The sequence below is a fragment of the Pollicipes pollicipes genome, unplaced genomic scaffold, assembly GCF_011947565.3.
Source record: "Pollicipes pollicipes isolate AB1234 unplaced genomic scaffold, Ppol_2.1 Scaffold_1600;HRSCAF=1878_pilon_pilon_pilon, whole genome shotgun sequence".
Taxonomy (NCBI): domain Eukaryota; kingdom Metazoa; phylum Arthropoda; class Thecostraca; order Pollicipedomorpha; family Pollicipedidae; genus Pollicipes; species Pollicipes pollicipes.
In genome coordinates, this window is record NW_023595962.1 from 7904510 (window position 1) to 7921132 (window position 16623).

Consider the following 16623-nt stretch of genomic DNA (forward strand, 5'->3'; position numbering starts at 1 on the left):
CCATTAAGCCTCAGCAACTGAGTGCCCCAATGACGACCGTCACAGCGTGCGCTCATGCAGATTGTGTGACGGGATATTTGGCTCCTACATATGCCATGGTAAGGCTATCCACGGTACAAATGTTCAGCAAAGCCCCCGCCCCCTTCATATGGAGCACGCGGACACGGTACTTCATGCTGGTACTTCAGCGGACACGCTCAGCGGGATGTAGATCCACATATCTCTAAGTTGGGAACTTACGTTGCTTGCTTCTCCATGTTTTGTGATTGTGAGTGCCAGTGCTAGTTGGCTCGCATTCAAGCTGTTGCACGTGTGGTGGATTTCAGGACCTCGTTGCACGCTCGCCAGGTTGGGGTAGTTTCTTCGAAGACGGCATTCGCGTCCATTTCTGAGGTGCTACATCCGATCATACAGAGAGATTTCACACCCATCTCAGTTTCTCAGCCAATTCAAGCAAAAATCCACAAGGGTATGCCCGATTTTTTTTGTTAGAAAAGTGTTTGATCATTCTGTCGCACACTAGGCCTGCCGTATAGCAAGGAACCGCTTTTGATACCATGAACTTCGGCGAATGATGCATATCCCTTCCGCGAGAAGTGTCAAATTGTATTTATCTCTGAACCTTTGCTGCATCCAAGTTGTCGTATGCATTACGGAAGCACCCCAGCCATCCAAGCTGCCATGATTAAGGCGATATGTTGTAGTGAAGTGGTAACTAATATGTTTTATTGGCACGTCACACAGGAGATGAGCAACTTAAGCCACCAAATGTGTTCCATTTGCATTTAAGTCCGCGTGTTGTGTGTTGGTGCTAGGAAAAACCAGCGCTTGTCCGATGCTTATTTATACTTCGAGTGTTTGATACCATGGCCAGGCGTGGTCTGACTTGAGCTTCATGGGTAAAGACAGCCAGATGTCAATATACGGTGGGCAGATCTACTTTTTGTGAATGGTCATGTGGGAGTTGTGGAACTGGCAAGCACAATGCGCTCCGAACAAACGTATAAGAATACACACCGGTCTGCAACAGCACTGCAGCGCTCTTGTCGGCCGTTTAAGTGCTTGCAACTTTGGTTTTGCACCCAGTTTTCTTCGCGCTGATGTTCATGTCATGCACACAAAATGACATTGCGGGCGCCACACAGCGAGGCAGCGAGAATCACAAACCGGCCTTGCGCCCAGTGGCTACCACGCACTCACGCCGCCCTCCCGCCGGCAGCGCGTCACTACCCGTGCGAGACGTGCGGTCAGCGCTACCTGCACCCCATCTCGCTGAAGCTGCACCGCAAGGCCCACGAGGGACTGACGACGTGCCAACTATGCGGCCGCACGCTCTCCATGGTGGCGTCGCTGCGCGCGCACCTGCGCACCGTGCACGCGCTCAGCGTGGAGGAGGTGCACCGGCTGGTGCCGACGCTGCCGCGCCGCCGCCAGGCGCGCCACGTCGGCCGCGAGACGCCGCCCGCGTCGTCGATCAGACGCACCGCCAGCCCCGCTGAGGATTGAACAGAGGCCGCGGCCGGAGCTACGTGGCTCGCCGCTGGCTGCTGTGTCCTGGAAGGCAGAGTTTCGTGTAACGACGAGCTTTAGGGTTGGATTGTGAAATTCGTAGTTCTGGGGTGACGCAGAGATAGCTGGGCACCGCTGCGACATGGCCTGTCAGTGGCTGTTAGCTGGGAGCCGCGTTTGCGGTGTTGCGAAATGTGTAACGTGTAATGACGAGCTTTTGGAACTGGTTTGCGGTTTGTGTGATTTCACTTTGTTTTGGATGAACACCATGTCGACGTGGTTTGTCAGTGGTTGCTGTGTCACGTGAGACGTGTTTGTGTGAAGCATAGTGCTTCTGCGAATAGAATGCCGGTGACATACCGTCCACGGCTGAAATGGCGAAAGCGTGACGCGATGCACGTAAGCTGGGCTTCACCACTCCGGCCGCTGAGATGGCAGTTGCTGCCATGGTGTCGTGGAGGCTTGCTCAAAATGATTGGGGGAATTGAAAGCCGTATCAGATGGGACACAGTTGGAAGGATGCTTCTGTCGTTTTCCTCATCTGCTGAGGAAATGCGTAAGGAGCTGTGGTGACGCAAAATATTCCTGTCCGTTTTAGGGCATGCGCGTTAGTAGCCAACTGCATCCCGCAACGAACTACAACTGAATCGAGCCATCGCTCTGCACTTTGATCCGTAAACTTACCACTTGTAATTAAACACAGCGATTTCCATCAAGCGGGTAAACGAGCTCCAGGTAGCCAGCTCCATATTTATAGAGGTACATTCGTAATGTAACAAAGTGGCCTCGTCTGGTCGTGACTGCAGAAATGGCACGATCTTGCATATCATCATACCTCCTTGCCTTATGCAGAGCACGCAGAGCACGTACATGACATGGACCCAGTGGAGAAAAAATATACAGAAACAGGTCAATATTGTTACCCGGATACGCTATTTGCATAAGCATGTTGGGTAAGCTGCATTCTTGCTCACTCCCTGTCTTAGACTTATCTTGTTTCAGAACGAAAAGGCATGTTTGTTACAAATGACCATGGCTTAAAATATGCTTTTAGGACCGGTTAAGCACGTGTAATATGGTAAAGGTGGTTAGGGTGAGTACCAGAGCGTATTTTGTCATTCGCATGCTCAAAGTTTTGTATGTGCAAGAGGCTTAAGATCAGCGGCTCAGACTTATCAGATAACATGTTATTCAACGGAGCCATCTCGTGAAACAAATCAGTGGAAGGTCAGCAAAGATTGAGTAGTTCGATTGCTTCGTTGGATCCATGTAAAAATCTCAGACATCTCATTGCTGTTCTGTATCGAAGCGATCAGAATGTCTGTCGTGTAAGATGCGCCTTCTAGTCTGGATAGATCATAGTGTGTTAAAGCCACAAGTTCTCCGACGGCCATTACACAAAAATCCTCGATATATTTGCTGCTTACTTTAGATAATAAAACATTTTCAAGCAGGTGTAAGGTAGCCTTCATCGTAGCATAACCGCCACAGTCGCCTATACCATAACGCACAAGGTCACACAACGCAGTTGTGGAATAGCCTTATTTAGCAATTAAAAGAAATGTTTCACATTTGTGGGGTATTTTGAACTAAAATAGCGATCATGAAGATTATTCGGCGCCGTTCACAGTTCTGCGCTCCTTAAATCCTAAACCCTCTTAGTTTCTGAGCTACACGCTTGCGAAGATGTACACACTGTTTTGGGGAGATTATTCCAAGGTCATTCTGGTGTCCATGACACCACAATAACGCCATCCGAATCCTGCCATTCCAAAGGTCATGTGACAATTAAGGCTAAACATGTTTCTTTGGACCTGTTCATATCTGCCGTGCATGAGCACGATTTCCAAATAAGACGGCCGTCAGTTGGCTTTCAGTCGGTGTTGTGTAAGGTATGATGGTGTAATCAAACAATGACGTATTGAGGAGCATATGTTGCAAACAAATTGTGTTTTCTAGAGCAGCCTTTTCCACTTAGTAATTTGCCAGTAGCGATAGGTGAGCTTATTTCATCACATGTAATGTTTGCATCAAGATCTTAAGACTTACAACCTTTCTTTTAAACGAACTTGATTCTGCCGCACTTGGTTTCGGATGAAAACTGTTTTTCACCTCTGATGCTATGGAACAGTGGTAATGTAAAATAGGTGATAGTTTTCGTGCAGAATAACCGCTCACGTGGGTTATCTCGTCATCGGTTCGTCGACTGGATGGTTATTGGCAGGTACGTAGTGCCATCTTTCAGAAAGAAGAAATATCCCCATCCTCACTGGTTCCATGTTGTGCTTTTCCCGGGAAAGAACGTTATACGTTGGCACGATAATGTTGATACTTGATGGGAGTGTCACACATTTGATGATAATAAACCAAGCAGCATAGATGATGGAATAAGCTCACTTATAACTGCAGGTATACTTTAGGTGGAAAGGGCTGTTCCAAGCAACCCAATTTCTTTGTTTAGTAAATGTATTCCTTAATGCGCCCTTGTTTCATTAAGTCGTCGTGCCTCTCACAACATTGATTAAAATCCAGTTCAAGGCCGCTTTATTCAGAAATCGTACTTACGAACGCCAGATATGAACGACTCGATAATTTTATTTTTATTGGCCTCGATCACTTAAAAAGAAATGGAACGGCAATATGTAAATGGCACTATTGTGACGTTATGGATATCTGGGTGACCTTTATATGGTCTCCTCGGAAGAGTCTGCACACCTTTGCGTGCGTGTAGCTCAGGAACTGAAGGGCTTTTAGTCTTATGAAGGGGAGGGTTGTTGACTGCACTAAATGGTGTTAAAGATGTTCATTTCAGTTGAAAACCCCACGGAATTGTAAAACACTCCCTTTAAATTTCGTGCAAATGTTGGAATACTGCGCTGCGAATGTGGAGTCCGAGCCTGGTACTCTCCTGGATAGCCCTGCGCTGCCCGAGGTATATCACAATCGGGGAACTGCAGTTAGAACTCTTTGGCGGATAATTTGAACAGTTTCTAGCATTGTTTTTAGTGCAGTTCTGTTCGCTCTCCAGTCCTGTAACGTGGAAGGTTTTAGCTTCCTAAACGGAGTGTTTCACATGTGCATGGGGCTTTGAACTAAAATTGCCATCTTGCAGATAATTTGGTGCAGATCACAGCCGTGTCCCTCTCAAGACCTAAGCCCCTCTAGGTTATGAGCTACATGCCCGCGAAGATGTGCTGACTATGCCATGTGGACTATTTCAAAATCACCCAGGCGTCCATGACGCCAACATAACGTCATTCAGACCCTGTCATGTCCTTGGCCATGCGGTAATCAAGGCCGAGGATAAGATCCTTGTTGAGTTGGCCATGTTTGTTGTTCGTGAACACCATTTCCAGATGTAATGACCGTCAGTTAATCAGCCGTCAATCAGTTTTGTGCAAGGCACGACGACTCAATGGAGGAATGACGTATTTAGGGATATTTTTTACAAAATACAGAAATTGTGACGTTCAGGGGAGGCTTTTTCTTGAAAGTATACCTATTGTTAGAGTGAGCTTATTTCGTCATATGTAATGCGTGCTTCAACATCTTCAAGTTCTGAGCATTCCCTTTAACCTACAGGGCACGAATACAATCTTTCGGCGTGCGGGATCGCATTGCGCGCAGCGTACCGTAATAGGATCAGAAACTGCGCTGTTGGCGCGACACAGCCGGACGCAACTAGGTGTAGCTGAACACGTTGCCGGCTCTTAGTTCGAGCTAAACGGTAATGATGTCGTGAACAGCGGCAACTGCCTGAGCTTGTGCCGTGTCCCTGTGCTATGTCATGGATTGGTGTGATGTTGGATTACGCAACCGCGACTTTTTGTTGGCAGCCGCCGTCAAGGTTGGTTTAGGTCGGATTCCCGTAACGAGGTCATCATGCCTCCTGGTCGTTGCGTCGCGTTTATTTATTGACTGCGGAACTTGTGATCGGGGTTCATTACGAGTAATACATGATGCTGGCAGTTTGCGCTTCGCTAGTTTTTGTGACGTTCGTGGAAGCTCGGTGCGTTACAGACAACATTATGATCTGTCCATCCTGTGCTAATAATGTGTTGCACGTCGGTGGATGAATTTTTTTAGGCGCCTTCTTACAACCGCAAGTGATCGAGATATCGCATGCTCATTAAACGATGCGGGCCACAGACTTCTTATTAACGCTTGATGATGGTTGGTTATTAAAAAGACGCGATGTGCACATGTGCCGAAACGAAATATTATCACCACCTAGTCGTGTTCGAGATGTAAGTCGTGCCGGCTTAAGGGAGGCCATGACTGAACAGTAGGTGTTCTGAGCGAGGTGTATTTCAATGACGTCCATCACGTTGAAAATAAATCAGACTGTTGTTAACATGTCGAAACCCTCTCTTCCGGCGTAGGCGACCGGCTTGCAAGTAAAGCATGACGTCACATGTGACATTTGATTTATCAGATGGATTTCGATCACGATACCAGGTTCACGATCACGGCCTCGATCACTATTACATATCAGATTAATTTCGATCGCTACATGACGACCACTATCACGATCACGACCACCATAACTTATCAGATAGATTTCGTTATTTGGCGGCAAAGGTGTGCTCCTTGTGGTAGGGAATAATTTTGGTATGATGGCTGGGTAGAAACGCATGTATGCATGAGCACCCTTGGTTCAAAATATCATCTGATGTAAACAAGCTATAATCATCAAGTGATATTTTCACCGAGGCATGATTTCGCTCGGCATTGCTCCTCGAGGCCGCGACTGGTGTCCTCGCTCTCGGCGGCCTGGTGTGATGTCGCCTCCTTTCTGCAGGCATGGTGCGGTACTCCTGCGACCAGTGCGACAGGTCGTACAAGTACAAGGAGTCTCTGTACGCGCACCGCAAGCAGCACCAGGGCCTCACGATCTGCACGCTCTGTCACAAGACGTTCGCCACGGTCGGCCAGCTGAATCGTCACGTTCGCATCAAGCACACCGAGCTGGTGGCGGCCGCGGCCTTCTGAGCATCGCCTGCCGGAAGCCGCGGACGTGTCAGCGACAAACGTGTATAACGTGCACTGCAAGGAGCTGATGCTCGCAGACTAAATGCCGGCCCTGCTTGCGGGGCCTGTCGGCTGTCGCGTGCTCTTGGGGCTGGTGCTCTGAGGGGACTTCTCGGCAGCGTGGGCAGTGATGGTGGGTGAGATGTGAGATGGCGCATGACACATGGCGTACGAGAGTAGGGCGTCAAGTGCTGCCCGTGAACTGAGCCTTGTCAATCCGGGTGGCTGTGCTCCGAACACAAAGCAGGACCTGACATGCGTGGAAGGTAGCGATTTCTTGAGGTTTGTGGTACCCTGGCAGAGTATGTTTTTCGGTGTGCGTCACCTGCAGTGTCATTTAAGTTGAGGCGACGAGTGGAAAATACGCTGCTACATGTCAACTTGCTGCATGTCAACGAAGCCGACTGATGATGTGACGATGATCAGATTGCTGAGCCGTGGATTTTGCGTTTTTGGCTTAATTAGCCTGTAGTATGTGATGCTATATAAAGCTGTGTGGTATTATTTCAGCACCACACGGATCCGTCTGCTACTGGGGAACATTTCGACGGTTTCCAAGGGGATTGCGCCGAGCTTAAGGCGCTGAAATATGTCAGCTCCCAATGTAGTGGACCATAACCTTCAAAGGGACGTGATCGAATAGCAGGTGTTCATGGCCTTTTTTCATGGCCGTTTGCCAGACTTCTTTTCACGTTTGCTCGACGAGGGGCCTCAGGCTCCCGACTAAGGTTTTGAAAAAGGGAGCTGGAGCCGGCAGAAAACGGCATTGTAAAGCTGTCGTGGAACTGCATCGGATAGGCGTGTATGACAAATTTGAAGGTAACCTTGACAGATCAGACTAGGTTAAAAGGTTAAATTTGCACTTTATGGACACTTCTGTTTCCACAAGAATTTAGCGCGCTGCGACAATGCGGAAGACAGCATTGAATAGCCGTTAGAAACTATGATATACCCAATGATGAGATGCGCAAAAACGAATGGGTGAAGGTGATAGCTCCACTGGCCCGCTCTGCTTCATGAAGAGCTAAACGGAACACATCAATAAGAGGAACAGGGTTGGAAAGGCCTTCCAAAGCCATGAGATGTGTGTTATTAAGGTTTTTCATATGCCATTTGAAAGGTCAAAACTGCTCACAAAGGTTATTGGTTGGCCTAGTGTGACTTTGGATGTCTCGGCATGGCAAAAGCCACCAGAACGATAGCGATGTATTCCAGAATGAAAAAAAGAAAGGGGACCTCGAAGGAAAACCAGTGGAGTGCAATTCCCGCGAGAAATACGCGCGACTGATCATTTTTAAGCAAAACCTCACCAACGTGAACTCAAGAATAGGTTATACATCGGGAATATTCAGAGTCAGAAATATCCGATTTCAACAGCACGCGTAGAAATGATTTACACTTGTGCCATGAAAATGCATGCGCTGTTCTGCAAATCGTACAGAAGTTTTTCCCGAAACGTCTGGGTGTCTGAGGGCTTTTCACAGGGCGAAGGTTAACGCAGGTGAACGCGTATTGAGGGCGAAGTAAGGTCACCGATATGCCGCGGCATTATAATTACTGGTAAGAAATCGTGTGCCGTGTAACGTAGCTTCCGCTGACTCTCCAGTTGTGCCTTGTATCGCCGCTTTGAGGTGTTTGGAGCGCTTTTTGTGGCATGCAGCAGCTCTCAGTTTGTCCTGCTTGCCGCAGCTTTCTAGTTTTCCTAAGCTGTCTGTGAATTCTTCAACACGCTGGTGCGTGGATTGTACAGTTCACTGATCAGATATTGCGAGCCTTGCTTATGTTGCCGCAACCGTCGTTCTGCTCATCTGCCAACGTCGATACAGCACGACACGATCTTGCGTCAATACCCCTTTTCAATGAGCCAGTTTGCTATAAAAGAGTATTGCTATTGCTTTGGCGTCAAAGATTTGTTGTTGCAATTTCTCTGTGCTTTGGAATTTCAAGGAACTTTAATTAATATCTAATTTCTGTCACCTTTCTCCTTATGCGGTGTTCTGCTTAGCTGTACACCTGGTCGCGTTCCGCTTAACCGCACGCCTGACCGATATTGGGATCGAATTGCGCGACATGCTCGCATCTATATTTTGTTTTCGCCAGTCGCTGCGTCACAATGATGTGTCACAAGTCGCTTTCACGATTATTAGAGGTCTGGATGCGTTAAAGGTTGTACTCGGTGATAGTTTTACCTTTTCAGAGGCCGTTTCAACAAAATGCTTCTTAAAACGATGACAATTTACGTATTTGATACGCAGGCATTTACAGTAACTGACAGATGTCATTAGTTGCGGCTTTGAGCATAGGGATTCCAAATAACCCATTCGAGAATTTGTCTGTTTGATAACATGTTCGTACCCACTTTCACTAAGTTGAAAATAAGTTCCGACTGCTTTTCGTGCAAGCATAAACGTGTGTTGGTGGTGCGGGTGATGTAACCAGTAGTGTAGAAACTTGGCAATATTCAGCTCTTGGCCCAAATAGATGAAATAGCACGTACCACATGACCACATCGCGGTAGTAACCAGTAGAAGTGCAACCAATTGAGGGGTTGCGGTCATATTGATCATAGCAGCCGCTAACTAATAATTTTTCCATCTCGCCATCGCCCGTGTCTGCACAAAATCATCTTCGCAATCGACCATCTTGGGTGCAAAATGACCGACGTCGACGAGCTCTAAAACTTCAATCATCATAATCATCCACAATCGATTTTCACTGTCATCACTAAATGAAAACGGATTTGGTGGTTTCCACTTGGCGGGGTAATACGAGTGAGAGGGATGTGTTTTCCTTGCGATTTTTTTGTGACGTACTGAGATTTTCTTGCGCTTTGCTATCGCCTGCCCCAAATGCATTGGCGCGGATTCAACTCTACTCAGTTTGGTAAGTAATAACATTGCACGTCGCCAGTGCTGCTTCCTTCGAAACACTGCTTAAAGGGATGAGCACCGTGGTCTGGTGTTTTGACACTCATCTGTGCTTTTCGCCTTGTCAATCAGGGGTTTGCTTTTTCACCGTTGAGCTGGGGATGTGGGTAGTATGAACAGCATTGACTTGAACCGCTATCCCCTTGCTTTTCTGACGTAAACTCCCTTACACGACAATTTGTCATCCTTATTTTAAACCCTGATAGTGTGTCGGCCTCGCATGCTTTCATACCAGAGAGCTTTGAATTTTTCCGTTGCACGGAGTGAAATAATGTCCTTAAGCAATCTCGAGGCGCTGTGCTGGTCCACATCAGACGATTACACTCGGATAATGAGTCAACTGTAAGCCAGGGTGCAACTGTTATTTTCAACAAGTGTCATCTTGCACTTGGGGTGTTTTTCTGCTTTATCTTTGTAGTCAATGGTGCCATAAAATCGTTGGTTTGGCATTAAAGTTGGTGGTCCTCGCGAACGCTTGTGCGGAATAATAACTATTGGGGGACGGAGACTGAGTGGAGCTTCGAAAAAACGCATTGATGCTGGGGCAAGTTCGCGCAGACATGCTAAGCTGCCGTGGCGCACGAGTTAAGGCCGAAAACGTCTCCCATTTCGTTAACATTCCCGGGAGCAGCAATTCATGTTCCATTTGACACCTTCAGCCGAAACTTTCAAGTGTTTAGTTGTTCACACCAACTGTGATTTGCGCGCAAAATTTGGCTGTTTTAGCGGGTTGTTTTTACAACGTAGGGGCCATAACACGATCCAATTTGAACGCTACGGCTTCTGTTCCGCAAAACCTTATACATTTATGGCCGCATTGAATAGGATCTCTGAGCATCCGATGCGTTTGCATATGACATTAGGGTATGCAAGGTTAGGCGTCTGTGGTCGCTGCGATGAGGGCTTCATTATACTTCACCCATGAAGACGTGAAGCCAATTGTACGGGCATTACGTACATTGACCAAGGAAGGGAACAATCGGGGTCGCCCCTCGTCGTACTCATATCGCTTCTTTGTCTCGCCTACCGTCTGTTATAGGCAAACTGTGGGTACTACAATCATCGCGTGTTTTAACGGAAAGATGTAACAAGATGACGCCTCGTGGTGTAGCTAAGTAACTGGAAAGAATACTTCTTCAAGTCTTCAAATGAGATGAAAGCCATAAGACGATACGAATTTGCCTTCCGTTGTATGTTATGTCGTGGTACGTAAAAGATGAACCTGAAGGCGTTGCCTGTGGCCATTTGCGAAGAACATGAGCTGTAGTGTTTCAGAAGGAACACTTATTTCTGCATACACCTGCTAAGATTTCCCGTTTGGTATATGCGCTGAAGTTTCCCACCTGCCATCCAATGACTTGGTATATGTGCCTTGATGACCCCTCAATGTATGTCATGACCATATCGGTGTAACTAGATCGGCGCGTGCATTGTATATTTCCTACCAGCAATTCAATTATTTGGGAGGAAGGGGATCCGAGGTCCATGCACTAAAGGCTTGTGACCTTCCATCTATTGCCACGGGCGTTCAGTGTGATCCTATTGCAATCCTATCCGTGTGTTATCCTATTGTGGCGTATCATTCAGGATGGTGTCGCTGTCATTTTTTTACATCAATGTTCTGAATAGAAAAGTAGCAGTTTTCGTCCATGTTGTACGACTACCTTTGCCTGCGTTTCCAGGTTCGTGCGTGCGCTCGAAATAAGTGACATTATTCGGCGCTTATCTTAATGTTCTGTGTGAAAAATCCGTTTTGCTTACGTCTTTTTTTGTATATGGTTATGATTTTATCGCTGCGTATGTGTCTCATCTTTTTTGTTGTGCAGTGCACATGTGGTCATTTGCGAGGTGGCATCATGGGCGGATGTCTGCGCTGTGCTTCCGCCTCGACTTGCTCCGATGATCGCTGTACAATCCGATAATATAGCGAACGTTGATTGATCAAATTTCGTCTGGAGTCGCCCGCCGGCTGCGAACATATTGTACGTTATATTGCACATTATGTTGTACATTATACATCATTGACTGGTCTTCATTCATGGGTGCGTCACTATGCCTCATGGAATCTGATGTAGGCTACCAAGGACATTTTGAGTAGAGCACTAAGCCAGCTGTGTTCCAACTCCGGTCGCGAAAGAGGACCAGAACATGGTTACCATGTTTAGTTATGACCTGCGCTTAAGTTCCCTCTGGTTTCCTACCCAATGATATAAATGAGCAGTCCCGCTCTGCAGTTAACTTTCTCGTATTCAATGTCCCCGTGTTTCCAACCACTTCTTCCCAAACGTGCAACACCACGTCGCCCCGGTTTCCATTACCACGGATCTACGAAGTGATCTCGCACCCCGTCACTTCACTGCCCGTCACTCAGCGCTAGTATCCACCGCGGCGCTCTGATCATTCCGTCGCCATGCTCGGTGGTGTAACCTCGTCTCCGCCTTCGACAGGCGGCACCGGCGGCCCGGTTTGCAACGTCTGCGGTCGACAGTACTCGCATCGCCAAGCTCTGATGCACCACATCAAAATGCACGAGGGCCGCACGACTTGCCCCCTGTGCGGAAAAGTGCTGGGCCGCATGGCCCACCTGCGCACGCACATGACACTGGTGCACAAAATCTCGCGGGATGATGTGCGGCAGCTGGTGCCCACCCGGCAGCACTATGCGTATCATCCCGAATGACGTTTGGCTTAAGCTGTGCGCCTGCAAGTAATCGTGGTGGCATTTTGATCTGATAACGAAGATTGCCGTCATGGATGCGATGCGCCCTGGCAGGGGTGCTGAATTTTGAACGGATTATATGAGGTGGTATTTGACGTGGAAAGGAGCGTAATGTGTGTTACAAATTATGATTGTGACTGTTACGACTGCTTCCTACTTATTGATCACTGTCTTCCTCCTGTGGTGACTTTGCCTGATTGCCGCCTGGGCGGTCTGTTACCGCGCCATCATTGCGTTGCGCTCCTGCCTACACGATGTTGGAACAAGTATTAATCACTGTCACTGGTGGGAGCGTAGGAGGCACAATACGGCATTTGTACTCTGCTATCTGTGAAAAGAGATAGTTTGTGTGTGTGTGTGTGTGTGTGTGTGTGTGTGTGTGTGTGTGCGTTACTGATGCTCTTTTGTATGTCTAGGATGAGATGTGACATTTGCTTTGTTTTCGAGGGCAGGATCCACATAAAAGTCGTTTCGAAGGGTGACGTTAACTGCATTGAAGGTAAATTAATTGAGACGATGTGCGCTGCAAGTGTGATTGGGTGCGATGAGCTTTAGCATGGCCCATATGGGAGACCGTTACGCGGCAGTGCACTTCATTTATGGCGGTATCTCAGTTCATAACTTTGCGACGAAACACAGGCGCAAACGATCTTTACGTCATCTTCTGCGGACTGGATGTGGCTGAAACCTGTTTTCAGGCTTCCGGTGCTTTACTCCTTCTAGAAAGAACTGAAACCATGTGACCTGGCTGCGTTATGAGTGCAAACAACATGCTATCAAGCTATCGCAAAAGAGGACCTAATTTGAGTGGGCAGGCTTATGGATGCCGCACAGGACACTGCTGCTAAACATGTGGTTATTTAAACTTTTGAAAATTTGCTGTTAAATATGTTTTGTTTTCTACCAATTTGTGTTTTGAGTACTTACAGGACTCCATTTTTCTTTCACACACATACACACACGCTGGCTGCGATGCTATGCGTTGATCGTGGTGTCCAGTAGCTTTTTTGTATTGTTTTGTTTTGTTTTTTGCCACGGAACCACAGAATGTCGTTTTCTACGCTGTGAAAATACTTGCACGCGATGGCCTTTCCCTTTGTGTTGGATTTACTTCGCGAATGCTGCTCGCGGCTGTCTCGGCTGTACTATCATCATGACGAATTGCTAGGGAGTGGTGCATATTTCATTTGTTGTTTTCCAACGTGTTTTGTAAGCAAAGTGAGCCGTGTGCACAAACAGGGATCATGAGCTACACTTTGGTACCGTGCAGCATACAATATTCTGTGTGTGTTTTACACCTGGCTGTCTATAACTGCACGTTCTCTAGAAATACATAGTTGCACACTGTCACTGTCCTGTCACTCTGATATTTGCAGCTGGCTGTAATGCATACACTGACAACGCCAAGTGTGCTGCGGGTGATCGTACTTATTGAGAGTGCGTTGCGTTTTGATATACCCCGAACTTTGTTTTGAATGATATCACGACCGGACATCTTTTTGTTAGGGATGAACTACCCTGTTGATTTCAGTTCATGATGATTTTTTTCCTTGCGCGGCCTCGACCGATTGGCGGACTGAAGCAAACACCACCTCTCCTTTTCGAGCGGAAAGCTTCCCCACCTCTCTTCTCTGCTTCAATACTCAGTCCTAGATATCACTGACCGCACACATTTATCCCGTCAGGATTACAGCCTGTGTGTAGGTGTACTCCAACACGTTGAATTTCAGTCGTCATCTCGTACCGACGCTCGCACTGCCGCGCCGGTTATTTTCGTTCGCGGCAGAAAACCCAGTTTTTGACATCGGTTGTTGCCATTCACAGGCACACATATCACTGACATCAGTGCTGGTGTACAGAGGCACACCCACGCCGCCGAGACCAGATGTTAATGCTGACAGATATTTGCGCTTTTGCCTCAGTTGAAGTTATCAGGGATGGATCCACCCCGCAGACATCAGTTAGCCTGGGGAGGTGCACCCGCATTATTGACACCAATCATCCCCGTCCTCAGAGGCGCACGCGTGCGACATCTGCGGCCGGACGTACGCCCACCGCGTCTCGATGACGCTCCACCGCAAGGTGCACGAGGGCGTGACGCGCTGCACGCTCTGCGGCCGGGTGTGCAGCAAGGTTGCGCACCTGCGCACCCACCTGCACCGGGTGCACAAGCTAAGCGGGCCCGAGGTTCGCCGCCTCGTTCCCACGCGGCCCCGCAGCGTCCCCTACCAGGATGACATCATGTTCGGCCCGCCGGTGTGAAGATCCGTTGCCCTCGCTGCTCAGTCGGGATCTGCCCACGGTGCCGAGGCGAAATCTGTCCGCCGGTGGGGAGTCATGTGCTGTGTTGTACTCGCGCATCGACACAGGACTTACGCTGAACGGTGGTTGAGCGGTGGACTGCTCTTGTGATGGGAGAAGCGGCTGCCGAACGGAGCCCGAGGTTCACGCTCTTGAGTCCTGGCTGGTTTGTCGTTTTTTGTCGGGCTGGCGAGACGAGAACGTGTGGCGGTGAAGAAGGGCTGTCGCGCCGGCATTAAATGCTTTCCCTTCACGCTATGTTTGCCTCTGGTTGTTGCCTGCGCGGGTGCTTAGGGTTTTGATGGACGTTGGACCCGATGCGCTGTGGCTTACAGTGGTGAGTATGGTCCATTGTTGGTGATCTCGATGCGTATCAAGTCCAGCTTGCCAATGATGTAACTTGGGTTACAATCTGGCCCACGGTGAACGTTTTTCATGGATATTGCGTTGTGATTTAGCAGGGCAATTTAATATTCTTTTGTTGATTGTTGCGGGGAATCTTAAGGACTTTGCTCAATAAATTACGGAAATTAGTGAATGGTTTTAGTGGTGCTGTGGAGAGCTATGGACATGATCATCCCCCGACTGGAGTTCCGATGAAATACCAGAACAAGATCCGTTCGACTCGTGCAAAACTATCCCGGTGTCTTCCATTTTCAAATGAATTGTAGTACGCTGCTTATTGTCGTGCAGCGATGGGAAGAAACGGGAAGGTTCTTGGTGCAACGACGAGCCGATTTAGAGGTAGGCATGGTCAGTTGCCTTAGATTATTCTTGGGCACATCTGGAATATCACCGCAGTCCTGCAGTGGTTACGGGCGAAGCTTATCTGGAGCAAACCAATATGCGGTACATCAAGGCCTTGCCTGTGCGTCAAGTGTGCAGTGTGGTTCATGTTGGTCAAATGATCCGAATATATCTCAAACCTTCGGGATCTAGTCGCTTTCTTGGGCGTGGTTTAGATATGTTTGTTATGGCGCTGGCATTGCTCTTTTTACCGCCCGCCGTGTAACTGCTTAGGGAATTACACGCCATTGGTACTGCTTCTGCACCCTACCGACAGATCACCACCAGCAAAACACTTGCAAACATCTTGTGCAAGACGCGAATCCATCCGCACATCCACATCGCGGAGCTGGCGGCCTTTGCATTCACTATCTAACCTTGCTCCCCGTTCCAGGTGGCAGCGTCTGCTCGGTCTGCGGCCGGCGCTTCCAGCACGAGCTGTCGCTGCTGCACCACATGAAGATCCACCAGGGCCTGACGGTGTGCCTGCTCTGCGGTCGTGTCAACAACCGGGTGGCCGACCTGCGGAAGCACCTACGGCTCGTGCATCGGCTCTCGGAGCAGGAAGTGCGCGACCTCGTGCCGAGCTTGCGGCAACGGACCCCGCAGCGACCCGATGGCACCCAGCCCGCCTGCGGCGACGTCTGAGCACGAGGGACCCGGACTGACGCGGACGTGGGAACCGAGCATTGCCAGAGCGCGGGCCGACGGAGAGCCCGAATACGAACCCCGGGGAAAGAAGTGGAAGTGCGGGGACGCTACTACGCTGGGAGGGTGTCTTTCATGATACGCATGTCTTATTCGGTACTCACTCTTCAAGTATACTCTGTGTTGCCTGCCCGCCCTTATGTACTTCACAGACCATTCGGTAGAGGCGCGATTGCTGATTTGGGGAACTTCGAACTTATGCGTAGGAGGCCCGTTAAATTCTTGTTAGAAGCATGGCCACTGAGCGCAATATGACCAGATTGTATATGACGTTTCGTGAAATGACTGAGTGAGTACGTGTACTCAACACGGCTCACCGAAGAATGAATACTTATGGCGACAGGGACTGGCTACGGGAACATCGCTTCCACAACAGGGAGCCGAGTACTGTCGTGGTTGGGCTTCTCACAGGTGCCGTGCGACAGAGAGGTCACTTGATGACCCTGTGTTAATCCTTTGAGTTTTTCAAATGCCGCACTTTGCTTCACTCAGAGCTGACAGAGCCGTCCGTCCTTTATAGATGTTGTACAGACACATGACTGCACGGCGTTTGGCGAACGCCAGTCGAATGAAGTGACTAAGTTTGTGTATGTGGTCCAGTGCTTAAGCCATCTCTCAGTTTCAAAGATGCAACTTCGTCAG

The 16623-nt window shown here is 48.6% G+C and overlaps 2 protein-coding genes across 2 annotated transcripts; both read left to right on the forward strand.

The window, feature by feature from the left end:
* The first annotated feature begins 895 nt into the window (after positions 1-895).
* LOC119093353 (gastrula zinc finger protein xFG20-1-like) lies at positions 896-6501 on the forward strand. Its single transcript, XM_037216313.1, has 3 exons — positions 896-926; positions 1220-1423; positions 6311-6501. Exons 1-3 carry the CDS (start codon positions 896-898, stop codon positions 6499-6501), a joined length of 426 nt encoding a protein of 141 aa, XP_037072208.1.
* A 202-nt stretch (positions 6502-6703) lies between these two features.
* LOC119093364 (zinc finger protein 586-like) lies at positions 6704-15921 on the forward strand. Its single transcript, XM_037216323.1, has 3 exons — positions 6704-6716; positions 14201-14434; positions 15668-15921. The coding sequence occupies exons 1-3, from the start codon at positions 6704-6706 to the stop codon at positions 15919-15921; spliced, it is 501 nt and encodes a 166-aa protein (XP_037072218.1).
* Positions 15922-16623: the final 702 nt, after the last annotated feature.

Bases quoted from the DNA above. Each gene is read 5' to 3' on its own strand.
- LOC119093353 (XM_037216313.1), top strand. From the start codon at position 896: ATGGGTAAAGACAGCCAGATGTCAATATACG. The intron at 927-1,219 runs GTGGGCAGATCT...TCCCGCCGGCAG, and splicing joins CAGCCAGATGTCAATATACG to CGCGTCACTACCCGTGCGAG. The intron at 1,424-6,310 runs GCCGCCGCCAGG...TCCTTTCTGCAG, and splicing joins GCTGGTGCCGACGCTGCCGC to GCATGGTGCGGTACTCCTGC.
- LOC119093364 (XM_037216323.1), top strand. The intron at 14,435-15,667 runs GCCCGCCGGTGT...TCCCCGTTCCAG, and splicing joins CCAGGATGACATCATGTTCG to GTGGCAGCGTCTGCTCGGTC.